The 15480-nt window shown below is 39.6% G+C and overlaps 2 protein-coding genes across 2 annotated transcripts in view; one reads left to right on the top strand and one right to left on the bottom strand.

Annotated features, from left to right (window-relative positions):
- Adgrg4 (adhesion G protein-coupled receptor G4) overlaps window positions 1-15480 on the top strand; it is a 101981-nt gene that overhangs the window by 73907 nt on the left and 12594 nt on the right. Inside the window, exons 13-18 of the mRNA XM_029473531.1 lie at window positions 3234-3353; window positions 4805-4850; window positions 6121-6224; window positions 7563-7684; window positions 8721-8989; window positions 13016-13094. Of these exons, the coding sequence (XP_029329391.1) occupies window positions 3234-3353; window positions 4805-4850; window positions 6121-6224; window positions 7563-7684; window positions 8721-8989; window positions 13016-13094 (740 nt within the window). The remainder of the gene's footprint in view (window positions 1-3233; window positions 3354-4804; window positions 4851-6120; window positions 6225-7562; window positions 7685-8720; window positions 8990-13015; window positions 13095-15480) is intronic.
- On the bottom strand, window positions 9691-9846 carry LOC110287334 (large ribosomal subunit protein eL39-like). The gene has a single exon (XM_085837730.1). It carries the CDS (start codon window positions 9844-9846, stop codon window positions 9691-9693), a length of 156 nt encoding a protein of 51 aa, XP_085693856.1.

The raw sequence follows: 15480 nt of genomic DNA, 5'->3' as shown, positions 1-15480 counted from the left end.
CTACAGCACTTAGGAAGGAGCAAAGGCACTAAGCAAGCCCACTGTGGCATAGGGACTCTGGGACTGCAGATGAGGGAAGAACAGAGGCTGCCTGAGTTAGGGGAGAATTCCTCTGTGAAGAAGCCATAGAATGAAATGAAGAGGTAATAGAGCTGACACAGAGGGAACATCTCTGTAAATGTTCAGAGGTAAAAGTTGAAAAACTGTACAACTTGAGTCCAGAGGAGTGAGAAGGGATTTTCCCTTTCCCCCATGTTCACCATGGTGTAGGCAAGAAGCATGAATTGAGAGGAGAGGTTAGTTAGGTCCTTAGTCATTGTGACTATTTCCTTTTGGTCTTCCCACTGCAGGAAAGCTGCTTATCTTAGGTCAGATTGGGAGGATAGCTACAGGTCATCCAGTCTACCATCCTTCCTTACGTCACCAATGGCCCAGAGAGAAGATCTTGGAGGAACCAGGAAGCATGAGCCAGCACTTAGTCTTTTGGACGTCAGCAAGGCCTCACCAACATTTTAGTTTGCTGATGTTCACCTTTGGCAGGCTGCCTCAGAGAACTCTGATGAGAAAGGAACACTACATCATCAGAAGTGTATATCTATTATTTGTGTATCCATTATTTGTTTCATTGTTGGAAATTAGTTAGAAAGGGTTGATTTTGGTTCTCAGGCATGCAAACAAGTTTATCTCCTATGTGATTCTAGATTCTGTCATGCTGACAATATTAACCATCACGATATTGTTTAGCATGAACACAAATGGCCATGAACAGAAAGTTGGACACTTCCAAGTTGAGCAAGACCACATTCATCGTTACTCAAGCACACACTATTTCCTTAGTGGAGTCGTCTAATGGTGTACAGTAGGCTCTTCAAGGGATGTCATCTAAATATCAGGCTTTCTTAGAAAATTACCAGAGGATTTTCTTCATCTCTCTCCCATCTTAATCCAGCTCTGTCTGGTTTTGTACATGCAATGCAGGAGGAAATCACTCAATGATCTGGCCTTCTGGAGTCTTGGCATTTGGAACTTTGGCCTTGTTAATTAGAGAGTTTCATATTTCTACAAATACCTTTTAGTTTGATATCTTTAAATTAACATTGTTATATATAAAGAACTCAAGAAGGTGGACTCCAGAAAGTCAAATAACCCCATTAAAAAATGGGGTTCAGAACTGAACAAAGAATTCTCACCTGAGGAATACCGAATGGCAGAGAAGCACCTGAAAAAATGTTCAACATCCTTAATCATCAGGGAAATGCAAATCAAAACAACCCTGAGATTCCACCTCACACCAGTCAGAATGGCTAAGATCAAAAATTCAGGTGACAGCAGATGCTGGCGAGGATGTGGAGAAAGAGGAACACTCCTCCATTGTTGGTGGGATTGCAAGCTTGTACAACCACTCTGGAAATCAGTCTGGCGGTTCCTCAGAAAATTGGACATAGTACTACCGGAGGATCCAGCAATACCTCTCCTGGGCATATATCCAGAAGATATCCCAACCGGTAAAAAGGACACATGCTCCACTATGTTCATAGCAGCCCTATTTATAATAGCCAGAAGCTGGAAAGAACCCAGATGTCCCTCAACAGAGGAATGGATACAGAAATTATGGTACATTTACACAATGGAGTACTACTCAGCTATTAAAAAGAATGAATTTATGAAATTCCTAGCCAAATGGATGGACCTGGAGGGCATCATCTTGAGTGAAGTAACACAATCACAAAAGAAGTCACACAATATGTATTCACTGATAAGTGGATATTAGCCCAAAACTTAGGATACCCAAGATATAAGATACAATTTGCTAAACGCATGAAACTCGAGAAGAATGAAGACCAAAGTGTGGACACTGTGCACCTTCTTAGAATTGGGAACAAAACACCCAGGGAAGGAGTTACAGAGACAAAGTTCGTAGCTGTGATGAAAGGATGGACCATTTAGAGACTGCCGTATCCAGGGATCCATCCCATAATCAGCTTCTAAACGCTGACACCATTGCATACACTAGCAAGATTTTGCTGAAAGGACCCAAATATAGCTGTCTCTTGTGAGACGATGCCGGGGCCTAGCAAACACAGGAGTGGATGTTCACAGTCAGCTATTGGATGTATCACAGGGCTCCCAATGGAGAAGCTAGAGAAAGTACCCAAGGAGCTAAAGGGATCTGCAACCCTATTGTTGGAACAACATGATGTACTAACCAGAACCCCGGAGCTCTTGTCTCTAGCTGCATATGTATCGAAAGATGACCTAGTCGGCCATCAATGGAAAGAGAGGCCCATTGGACTTGCAAACTTTATATGCCCCAATATAGGGGAATGCCAGGGCCAAAAGAATGGGAATGGGTGGGTAGGGAAGTGGGGGGCGCTATGGGGGACTTTTGGGATAGCATTGGAAATGTAATTGAGGAAAATATGTAATAAAAATATTAAAAATTAAAAAAAAATTAACATTGTTAAACACCCCTTCCCCACCACTCATTGGTTGTGTGATCTTTGTACATGTAAGTACGGAACCTACAAAAGCCTCAGCTTAGCTGGGAAAAAAAAGGCCATATAATGTCAGAGAGCTGACAAGTATGCATGAAAATCACCTAACCAAATATCTGGATCAAAAAAAGAGGAAATTTCTACTGTATATCAGGCTGTTTGGGCCATGCTAGGATATAATGTACACACTTTGACCTCAGAATGTGTGGTCTTCCACAGTAGAGATAGTAATCAATATTTTCAAAGACATGTTCCAAGATGATATTTGTAAACATACTTCCTTTTCCTACGGGGTACTGACCATGAAATTAGTTTGTAACTAAATCATGATGGATTATATTCCTTACTAGAAAAGATGTTCTTAGAAGGATGATCAAGAGTTAGAACCAAGTTATGCTGTGCAATCTGTGAATCTGAAGCATTATTAAGGCAGAGAATATTTTGCTATGCTGTGAGGGCAGAATTGAAGAGCTGGTACAAACTCAATGTTAGATGAATAGATATGTTTCAGGTAGATGGATGAGTGGATGGATGGATGGATAAATTAATGAACTGTTTTGATTGTTATTATTGAGCTTTGTGTGGTGAAGAGATGATCTGAATGACTCTGAGAATTCACCCTTAGATTGTGATTCTTCCATACTTCTGTGCCAAAACTGTGTAACGCATCACTGATTCTAGATTGATCATGGTTATATAAGAAATTAGATGTTTAGGATCTTTGTGTTTCATCTGCAGGCTAAAACCATCACTTCTGAATTAATGACATATGTTGTGAGTGCAAGCATCTCAAATACATCCATTCAAAACTTGGCTGATCCAGTGATTATCATTCTAAAGCATATTCAAGGAGACTGGGTAATATATCTATTTTCATTTGGGAACCAAATGACCTCAGGACATCAATGTGATTTTCCTGGTGAAAAAAAAATGGCCAATTAACATTCAATTCAAAGACTTCATGATGAATTTCCTATTTGAGGTAGCAGAAGTATATTAAACTGGGTTTTTTCTACAAACAATGCTGTATCCTCAAGAGATCCTGATTAGTGGTATTCTAGCAAGATATAAACTAAGAATAATTAGATGTCTTAGTTGTAATAGTAAATGCCATTTAATTCATTCATTTTTGAGTGAGATATACAATTTCATTGAAAATAACATTTGTATTCTTTGATTTTCCATGAAAACATTAAAATGTGTATTATCAAAGGACTATATCATATGGAATAACATAAGATATTTATTACTAAATGATCAAGCTCAGTTTTAGTAAAAGAATGAATTATTGTTTCATTCTTTGATGTTAATATGTGTCCTGTGTGAAGTTTTAATAGCTTCCTTCATTCCCTATCTAAGAGACCATATGGTATAATATATTTTCCACTAGTCTTAAAGAGAAGAGAAGGGAGATTAGGAGAGGGAATTTTATTTATTTTACTATTTATTAATAATAATATTATTATTTATTTTATTTCATTTCATATATCCCTTTTTATTCAATTTACTTATTCACTTTATACCCCAACATCAGCCCCCTCTCCTCCCCGTATTCCCTTATGCAGATCTTCTCCCATCCTACCCTTCCCTTCTCCTTTGCAAAGGTGGAGCCCTCTCTTAGTGTTATCCGACCCCTACCCCCAACACACACACACACACACACACACACACACACACACACACACACACACACCAAGTCACTGAAGGACTAAGCACATCTGGGAGAGGGAATTTTAAAACCAGATTGAAAATAAAATATGTTAGGTGAGTAAAATCTCTCAATTTGAACTGAGGGTATGACTATAAGATTATTTCCAGAGACTGTAGGAGCTAGGGGAATTTTAAGAAATTTCAACAGGCTTAACGAGGAAGCACCTAAGTTATGTGTTTATAAAGGATGGTCATAGCTGTGAGTCCCAAATTCCAAAGCCTTCTAAAGAACACCTAACATATGTCAGTCTTTCACTGATTCTCCATAGCTTCCCTCTGGGCCTTGTATGAATTGGCAGATCCCAAAACTACTTAATGCCACATGCCACACTGCTGTGCAGTGATATGTGGTTTTCTTACTTGTCAGTCCAGAGCCAGGTGTAATTAGACTTTAAACCAAACCATAAATGATAAATGATCCCCTCTCAGTCTCTCCCTATGTGAGTGTGAGTATGTATGTGTGTGTGTGTGTGTGTGTGTGTGTGCATGCTCACTCTGTTGCTCTACTGGCTAAAAACATTGAAAGCACTTATGTGTATTGTTTTTGTCCAATAAACCTTACACAGAAAGGTATTTATCTGTAATTCTCATTTTTGCAGAATTATGATCAAGTTTACTGTGCCTTTTGGGATTTTGACACTAACAGTAAGTATTTATAGAAGCCAGCTTTGACATGCCCCTAATCGTTTTCCCAGTTGGTGGTTGGGGGAGAGGGCTTGTTGTCAGCTGCTGTCTAATCAGGCACTACAGAGCATTCTGCATGACCAAGGTACCCTATGTGACTTTTAGGGCGTGAAAATTAAGAAAGCTCCTTTTGGTAAGACAGTTATTATAGAAATCACAAAATAGCCCAATTTGGGGGAAAGCAAGGTTGTTTGGAGGTGCTGGGTGCGGTTCCTCCTGACTGTGTTTCTCCAAGGTTTGCTACCTCTACCGGAGTCTCTATAGTTAATACCAAATCTCAAAGAACTCTCCCACACAACCAGCATCTCCTAGGAACGCCATGGTTAGTGGTGAGAAACGTTCCTCTACCTAGGGAGCTCTGCTTGGGTACTTTTCCCATCTAGAAATCAGAGAGAAAAGAGACAACACTCTTTTTACTTAGCTCTTCAGGGAACAGAATACCACCTCTTTCTGACAAACAGAAACAATGTATCCTCTCCTGGCTTGTCCAAGTCTGTCAGAAAAATAGTCCTATAAAGTGACAAGCTCTGTCCTCCACAGCTTTAATAAGTTCATCCCTGTGTTGATTCATGACAGTTGCTGGAACACCCCAGGGAGACCCTTTGCCCCTGGCTCTCTATGCTGTGAACCTAGAACATCTGAAATCTATGGCATCTGCTCAGACTTGGATACCTGTCCTCAGATAAGGCTTTTGGTGTACTACCATCCTAAACCAGCTCTATAACCCAAGATCTACAAGGCTCTAACTGGCTATAAGGATCTTCAGAACACGATCACTTGAGCCCACTTAGTTTCTGGGTGGAACTGGCTGTTTCTAATATAAATGCCAGTCCCAAGTTCGCTAAGTGACAGCCTTTATTGCAAAGGTCTAGGCCTTCCCAAAATTTCCAGATCTATTTCTTTTATTGACTACTTATAAAATATGTAGCTCCAGCATGGTGAAAGGAGCAATTGTTCATGATTAGAATCTACCTTAATCTGTAGAGATGTAGTATAGAGACAGAAGCAAGTGACAATGAAGCCCACCCCCACCCCCACCCTGCACTCCTGACACATACGTCAATTTGGTTTATTAAATGTAATTGCATTTTGCTGTTCAGTTGTATCTCTACCTTGCTGTCTTAACAAACAATGCTAATTATAACACACGTTCGGATGGTGCATATAATGAAAAATTAAACATTTCTGAGAAAAGCAAAATTGCTTTGAAATTCCCTTCTGTCCCCCGCAGATGGGCTAGGTGGATGGAATCCATCAGGCTGTAAACTCAAGGAAAGCAATATAAATTATACAATCTGTCAGTGTAACCACCTCACTCACTTTGGAGTCTTAATGGTGAGTTGTCTCCTTTATCATTCTTCAATGGAATTTTGACAACTTTTATTAGGTTCAAGCTATTAATGTGCTTGCAAACTAAATAATGGAGAAATTTTATACAAGCAGAAAAAGGGCTCTCCTCCAGCACGTTTACCCAAATAGAGCAGTGTGAAACAGGTGTTTATCTTTCTCTTTATAAAATTGTAAGTGATAGCTGAAGAAGCTCCGTGTACTATATAGTGTCAGTGTGTAGCCCAGGTTGGCCCGGAAGTCATGGTACTCCTAGCCTAGCCTCCCAAGTACTGGGTGCATAGCAGTGAGCATCTATACCTGACTTAAGCATTTTTTATATTCCCTTTAAATTTTTATTTAATATATAAAAACATTCAATCAGTAATTGTCAAATTGTGACAATTTTGTTGGCTCACTCCCAACACCTTACAACAGAAGTAAAAAAGCCCTATGCTCACACTCTAGCTCTGCCAGCAATTAACCTTACAGTCTGGTTTGAGAGGGTCTTACTAGCTTGGAACTTAGATCATCCTTCTGAGGTGTGAATAATAGAAGGGAGAGAATCAGTGTTTCTCGTATCTCAACACTATTGCTATTTGGAGCACATAATTCTATGGCATGGAGAACAATCCTGCATATTGTAAGCTGGACAGCAGCAGTTCAGGTCTCTGGCCAGTCAATATCAACAGCATCTTCCTCACTTGTGACAACTAAAAGCTATCTCTAAGGACTGTTAGATTCCTTTTAGCTGAGAACTTCCAGAAATGATGAGCACTTCCTAGTTTAAAAAAAAAAGGTCCTAACATTTATGAGCCAGAGAACTAGTGCATTTATATATTCAAATAATCTTGCATGCCATTTCAGGTATTTGTGGTCTTCAGATTTGGACATTGCTGGATTATTACTCTAGACAAAGGACCACTTTATCTCTTACGTTTATAAAAGTTATTTAAGGTCTTAGGAGAAGGAATCTTTGTTTTTATGTTCTGTGTAGCATTTTGGGGACACTCAATTCAGATAAGGATTCACTTTGCATCCCAAATTCAAATCCATTAGCTTGGTTATATTTTCAAGTGCTGAACATGTTAATGAAAATGAAACGAAGGACTAAATGTACTTTTAGTCTTGTTGATGGCTTTCCATGCTCTGTCCACAGGAAGGTGTACTAGGCCTGGTCAAACTATCTATGGTCTTATCACATAGCCATCCACATCATTTGGCTACATAAGAGCTCTAACAGGATTGTTATAAGCCCTGGGGACCAACTGCTCATATGTACCAGAAACATTTTTACTCTAAACTTGTGCTGACAACTATGTAAAGTACTATATATTGCAATTCTAGGATTTGTCCAGGTCTACAGTGGATGCAGTAAATGAACGGATATTAGTGATTATAACATATACAGGATGTGGTATCTCCTCCATTTTCCTGGGAATTGCCATGGTGACATACATAGCTTTCCAGTAAGTTGCTACAACTTAGCACTGAGTGAGTTGAATTTGGTCTGATGATGTGTTGTCATTGAAACCTTGTTAAGTTTATGAATATAACACAACAGGAAGTGGCTAGATTGTTAGATTCTGAAATGGGTAAGATAAAAATAAAGTAAAATAACTGTTATTGGAGTATTTTAAAAGTGAAAGGTTTGCAATTAGGAGTAAAAGCTCTCTACCCTGATAGAAAGACAGAAACCATAAAAGGAAAAGTCTGAAGTTTTATTAGAGGCAAGAATCCTTTCATCAGAGGAAAAAAATTAAGATAGTGAAAGAGCAACCACAGGAGGTTGGGAGAATATTTGTGCGCTCTCTCTCTCTCTCTCTGTGTGTGTGTGTGTGTGTGTGTGTAGGTGGGCATGTATGCAAATTAAAAAGCAAGACAAAGTTGAAAAGTGAAGCAAAGAACTGAATGAACACTTCACAGAAAAAAATCACCCATGGGCAGCTCTAATTTACATCCAAATGGTTTAGTAGTATATTATCATATGGTAAGGCCCTCAGCATCATTACTCATCACAGGAAATGCTAATTGAAACCATAATTATTTTTAAAACTGAGCTTAAATTAGGTTGATGGGGGTGAAGTGAGGGAGCATGGAAGGATATGGGGAGCACGGAAGGACATGGAGAGGCAATGGAGGCAGAATGATATTTCATTGCAGAGCTGCATGGAATTCTCAAGAACAACAACAACAACAAAAATAAACAAGCAACCAATTTAATTGTATTAACAATTAAAAACTAACCAAACAAGCAATCAAACAAAATATCCAAACCCTAGAATTATATGGCTGGGAATCCACCAGGGTGATGAAAATGTAACATTATCAACAGACAAAAGTGTTCACAAGAAAACAGAGCCACTGTACAGCTCATAGGCTGCAGTAAGGGAACAGCTAAGGCACAGCTCTTGTTCTACTATCTATATGATAAAATGTGGCAGTGCTCAAGTTGACACAGAGAGCCTGCCTGGCCTAACATTTGTTTGTTCATTTGTTTTTAAGCAAACTTCGAAAAGATTATCCTTCCAAAATCCTGATCAACCTATGCACAGCGTTACTGATGCTCAACCTAGCTTTTCTGGTTAACTCTTGGCTGACATCATTTCAGAAAGTAGGACTATGTATCACTGCTGCAGTGGCACTCCATTATTTTCTCCTCGTGTCTTTGACTTGGATGGGCCTGGAAGCAGTCCACATGTACTTTGCTTTAGTCAAAGTCTTCAACACATACATTCCAAATTATATCCTTAAGTTTTGTCTGGCTGGCTGGGGTGAGTATTCTACCACTGGGCTTGATGTCTCCTTGAAAATACTGTTTTTAACAATTTTCAACTCCACTTTAGTCTGTGTTCTCTTCATCATCATCCTCTTCCTCCCTCTTGGGTAATTTACAAAGAAAGTTATTTTTTCCCTAAGTTCCAGAGGATGGGAAATAAAAGATCAAAGAGTCCACATTTAGTGCGAACCATTCTGCTGTGTTTATGGCTATGAGTGAGGGGAAGGGAGCAGAACTCATCCTTTTATAAAGATCCACTGCTGAAAAAAATTAAGAACCCATTTATTGTAATAGAGAAGACATTCCTGAAAGCAGGTCCTTTATCACTGAACCAACTATTGAAGATTTCATTTCTCAATACAGTGGCAATGGGGATCAAGTTTCAACCATATGAACTTGGGAGGATCTGTTCAAAGTACAGGAGACATCATTTTAGACCCAACTCTCTTTCTAGTGTAGTTCAGGAAGTAAGGATTGCATCACTGGAGTTTGGACATGCATTTCTCTTCCTGCTCATGTGGTTCTTACATTCAGCTTTTAAACTTTATTTTGAAAGCTTCTATATTTTATTACTGGACAAACACCCTAATTTAAGACCTAAGCAATTCTCCGGGTTAAAAATGTTGAAATCCATCTGGTAGGACTGATTGGTGACAATTCGTTATAAACCCCCCAGTCTTGCCATTGTGTGAATCCTTACAGACCCAGCTTCGTTTTCCTCCAGTGTCTTCTTTTAGAGTTGTACCTAATTTTGTTACCAGTTTTCATCTGGATCCACTGAGGAATAGGACAATTTTGCTTTTGTTTCTTGGCCAGGAATCTCTTGATTCTGAAAGTCTTGTGAGAAGACATGGCAAGAAGCTGAATCAGGTGTAGTGCACACAATGGTGGAGGAATGGAGAAGAGAGAGCTTTTAAACTTAAAGAGTTTGTGCCAAATATTTATTGAACAACAGCTTGTGTGCTGTGCTAAGCCCTGTGAGATTTTAGCCCAATCCTTACAAAAGTTGCAACAACACTTACTGATGTGATAGTGAATGGTCAGGTCTCTTTTCTAGGTGCCAGCTGATATTTTAAAGTGCTTTGAATGTCCATGTAGTTAGTCTTCATAGTATCTGTATAAAATGAGTCCCATTATTATTTTCACTGAATATACAAGGAGGTGTGTGTGTGTGTGTGTGTGTGTGTGTTTGTGCTTGTTCTTGGTAAAATGCATACTCAAGATTTGCACTAGGCAGCCTGTCTCCAAAGTTTGGACTTTTAGTACCAATCATCTTGCCATATTGCCTATGAGACAGGAAGCAAGACCCCAAATTGACCCTTACCACACCTTTTACCAGTCACGACCACTTTTCCCCTTGGGAGAAGCCAGGAATGCAATTCAGCATAGATAGTTTCTTTCATTTATCTCACCCTTCCTCTTCACCAGTTACATTCACAGATCTTTCATCCTTCCCTTACTCCATACCATACAGTTTCTACAGCTTGTTTCTTGTCTCTCAGAGTATCTTATTTTATACTACTTCCTAAGATACAGGGAAAGGCAAGAAAGACTAAGGATTACACTCAAGGGCAGGAGAATCTTGAAAAATGTCAAATATAATCACAAACTAAGGTCAAGCCATGGCCAAGGTCTGACTGTGGAAGCAGTCGAGAAAAAGATACAATGAGTCACACAGAGATGCAGTTTATAATTTACACAGTGAATGGGAGAGTAGCTAAAATAGCAGACCTCCACTTCTCTCGGCTCTGAAAGGAGTAACAGCAAAGAGAAAGAGAACAGATGACACTGTCCAAGTGATGCGATTCTCCATGGTGGAGGGGTCAGTTCCAAATGCAAGCTATGTGCATGTCTACTCTACAGTTCCATTTAAAAGGGAGCAGGGTACAAAGTTCCGTACCTCTGCAAAACCAAGTACTGAGAACAAAAAAAGTGTCTTCCCAGAGGAAAGAGAGAGATATGATATCCTGCCCCAAGGTTCTTGTCTTCTCCTTTTGGTAAAGGCTCATAGTACATTTTGTCAAACTTGAGATAAGCTGAGATGCTAGCCTTTGTTGTGGATGCCCTGCAAGGCCATGGAGAAGGGGCACTGTTAGGTCACTGCAGGGAGTCAGGAAGACAAATAGTACAATCTCTGTGGATTTAACAGTTGGCCTTCCTGAGCCAAGGCACTATGTTATGAAGGTATATGCTTTTAAACTCCTGTCTAAGAAAATAAATTTGTCCACATTTTATAAAAGCTAACAACTGGGCACAGAGCTTCACGCCTGCCATGCCAGAGTCCATGACATCCTTGGCTACACAGCGAGCTCTAGTTCAGCCGGTGACCCAGTGTCATTCCCAGGCTCCAAACAAAAGCCAATAGAACAATTTATAGGGCCATTTCAAAGATTTTTAAAATATTGATATGGCTTATGTGTGGGTGCATGTGTATGTAGAATGGTGTACAGATGGAGGCCAGGAGATAGCCAGAGGGAATTCATTCTCCCCATCAACCGTGTGGGTTCCCAGGATCAAACTTAGGCTTGGAAGCAAATGCCTTAACTCACTGAGCCATCTTGCCAGCCCCACTACCTCCACATAATTTAATCTGAAATCTTCTTTCAGACCTGTCTTACTGCTTCTGAAGGCATTAAAAAAAAAAAAAAAAAAAAAAAAACCTAGAGCCAGGCAGTGGTGGCGCATGCCTTTAATCCCAGCACTTGGGAGGTAGAGGCAGGCGGATTTCTGAGTTCGAGGCCAGCCTGGTCTAGAGAGTGAGGTCCAGGACAGCAAGGGCTACACAGAGAAACCCTGTCTCGAAAAACCAAAACCAAACAACAACAACAACAAAAGTAAACAAAAACCCCAAAAAACAAAAAAGGAAAAACAAAATCTAGCATAGAAAGTGATGGGTTTCAATATGGCATTTTTATACTCTATCCATTATACTATATTATTATTCACCCTCCTCTCCCTCTAGTAGACCTTCCCATCTCTTCCTGCTCTTTTCTTGTTGGTCCTTTTCTTCCCATAAATAGAGCCTTTTCTTCTTTCATGTCCATGAAAGAAACACACGCACACATGCACAAACACACACACACACACACACACACACACACACACACACACACATGAGAGTGGATCCTGCACTAGGGGTGGGCTAGCAGAATTAGAAGGGATTGGTCTATTTATCACAGTTGGGGCAGTGGAGGACTTTTCAAGATGCTTGCCACTATGGGGATTGGGATAGCTTTGGGGAGTATTTTGCAACTCCTATGTACAGTGTGTGTGTGGATGCATGTTCTTCCATTAGGAAAAATGCAAGCTTAGGAACAAAAAAAAATGTTGGCTCAGTTTTGAACTGTACATGAAATTGAATTTGTATAGTCCATACCCATACTCCCATCATGCTTGACCATTTTAACTGAGCTGATTGCTTTATTATAGTGTGGCTGAATTGAGCGGCTGTTAACTGGTCAATCTAGTCGAAATGTCAAACTAGTAACGAGTGTCTAAATGGCTTGCCTGTCAAAAAAGTAATGAAGGCTGCAGTTGATGGTGTGTGCCCTTCCTCCAAGGTGACCTAGACAAAGACATAGTGGGAATGAAGGGGCAGAATTGAAAAGGAGAGGAAAAATGATAGCTCATCATTTGAGAGGAAGCACTTCGTGTGGATTTGTATTCTAATCAACTAAATGCTTCTATTGCCAAACTTAAGTTTTTGGCACTTGAGCTGTTTTAATAAGTAGTGAGCATCGTATTGGAGTCACTGGCATGCTGCTTAGTTTAGCAGATTGGAAAACTCCTAGAAATATTTAACTTGGAAGAATTCACAAACGTTTTGCAAACAATGGTATTTTGATGTCCACACATCTGTGGCTAATTTAAATAGTGTCTTAATGTAACAGACCCACAGCTGTTGGGTTAGGATCCTTCCCCCTGGATAACAGTTTTGGTTTTTTTTTTTTTTTGGTTTTTTGTTTGTTTTGTTTTTGTTTTTGTTTGTTTGTTTGTTTTTTGCCTTGCTTGACCACTCTAGGAATCCCAGCAATCACAGTGGCCATTATACTCAGTGTAAGAAAAGACCTATATGGAACTCTGAGCCCAACAACTCCATTGTAAGTACCCAATAGCACTTGCTTCTCAGGTGGTGGTGGTTCTGGGTATGGTAGGATGTTTCTGGGCAGGGGTCTTAGTCTTAGCACTGGGTTTATAGAAAACTCAGTGTCAGCCTTTCTGCTCAAACACAGCCATGCTCACCCATAGAAAGATTAGATGTTTGGAGTCTGTATGATCATGGCCAAGTCATCTGCCTTTTAGATGCATCTCTTCTGGAAAATGAGGTGAATATCATTTGCTTTCAGTGTCATGTACAAGATAAAATGTCATTGCTTTACCTATCGCCTGATCCATGGCAAATACTATGTAACTGGCAGCCTCTTTGGCTGCAAAATCTCACAGATCATGGGCTAGTCTAAGGAAATATTGGGATGAGTTGGAAAACATGTTCTATCTTTTAGCTTTTCCAGGAGGAGACTGAAAAACTTCCCATTGTAGTAAACTGGCCAGATTTACTCTCTCTCTCTCTCTCTCTCTCTCTCTCTCTCTCTCTCTCTCTCTCTCTCTCTCCTCTCTCCCTTGTTCCCTTTCTCTTTAAAATTTGCTGTATAAGCCCATCTCTTTGACTCTCAAGAGAAGCTTTGTATTCCACTCCATCTCTTTGGAGTCATACAATCCTCCGGCTGCACAATCTTTTTATTTAAGTTCCCCATATCCAATCCCTTTACCATGGCCTCTCAAAATCACATCCACTATGGATTTCTTGTCCTTCTGCATTGGGATCAAGTGTAGAAGGACCTCTGTAGCAGAGGCTTTCTAATTAAAATTCCTGCTTCTTCCTTATTTTCCTCTCTTTTCTTTCCCCTTCCATCTTGTCACCAGCTCAGTCCTCCCTCTTTGCTTATTTCGTGACTTAAAAGGTCCCCAGTATCTGTCTCATAGTGATTCTTCTTCAAAGATCAAAAGCAAGAACAAAACCAGAACAAAATCAACTCCGCACTCCCCCCACAAAGAGCCTTTTTATATGTGGATTTGTTAGTAAGAGGCAGATGGCTCTAAGAGTTTTGTTTTGTAAATAATTATACCTTGAAAGGTAATTCACCACAGGGTACAAAATCTAAAAGTACAAAAGGGTAGAGGCTGAAAAGCCTCTTCCCAACCCCCCGTTATGAAATTCTGCTCTTTTCAGGTAACTCCTATTACCAATAGTCAAACACGTGGCTATTTCCTTGCACAGAGTTTTTTGCTTGTTTGCCTTATTTTAAATGTTATTTTGTTATTATCATCACTTTTTGGTTTGGAATTTTGTCTTGCTGTATAGCCCAGGATGTCCTGGAACTTAGTGTGTAGTCCAGGCTGACTGTAAACTCCTGCCTCAGCTTCCCAGATGGCTGATATTACAAGCCTGAGCCATGACACCCAGATAGTCACATTTACTATACTTCTTTGTAAAATATAGCAAAATATTTGAATATATATTTACATTGTAAAATGGCCAAATGATATCTAAAATGGTCAAATAGCATATCTATTATCTCAAAATTTATCATTTCTTTGTGGTACCAACATCTGAATGCCTTTGTTAGTAATCTGAAACATACAACACATATTGTTTACTATAATCAGTACTTTGTGCAATAGAACACAAGAACATATTCCTTCTGTCTGCTGGAGCCTTGTACCCTCCCTCTTATTCTCTCTGATAACTGCTAATCTGCTCTCCCATTCTATGTGATCAACATTAACAATTCCTTTAGATGGATTTATTTTATGCATGTGAGTATTTGCACGCATATATGAATTGCAACATGTGCATGCCTGGTGCCCAGGGAAGTCAGAAGACATCCAATTTCCTAGAATCTGAGTTTTAGGTGGTTTGTGAGCAATCATGTGTGTACTAGAAATCAAACCTAGATCCTCTGTAAGAGCAACAAGTACTCTTTACTTGAGCCATCTCTCCAGCTCCATGTCAGAGATCATCTGTATCCCAAAATATAGTGCTGCCTCATTTTGAGAGTTTTCTGTAGTTTTGGTTTTGGATGAAAATGATAGACTGAGAATCCTAAGTATGAGACTACACACACACACACACACACACACACACACACACACACACACACTGACACACACTGACATGTACCAGTGTGGATAACATGTCCCAAAGGATTTTTTTTTTGTTCAGAAAGAGATTCCAGCTAATTAGACATACATTTGACTTAGTCAAGCTTGTCTGCCTTCAAAACTCAATAGCAATGTGTCTCATAGTTAGAAATGTTGTTCAATGAAGCATCTGCTCACCAGAACCACTGAACATCTCTTCTCTAATAGAAAATATAGGGCTATTAAGCCATCTAGTAGTCACTGCTGCCTTTTGTGGTCCAAATGCATCATATTTTAAAGCAGTACAACGAGAGCTATCTTCTTTTTGTTGCATTTTTCATTAAC

This window comes from Mus caroli, unplaced genomic scaffold, assembly GCF_978045245.1.
Source record: "Mus caroli unplaced genomic scaffold, Mus_caroli_1 scaffold_5, whole genome shotgun sequence".
Classification (NCBI taxonomy): Eukaryota; Metazoa; Chordata; class Mammalia; order Rodentia; family Muridae; genus Mus; species Mus caroli.
Note: the sequence above shows the minus strand (reverse complement) of the source record. Positions and strands in the feature narration are given on the sequence as shown.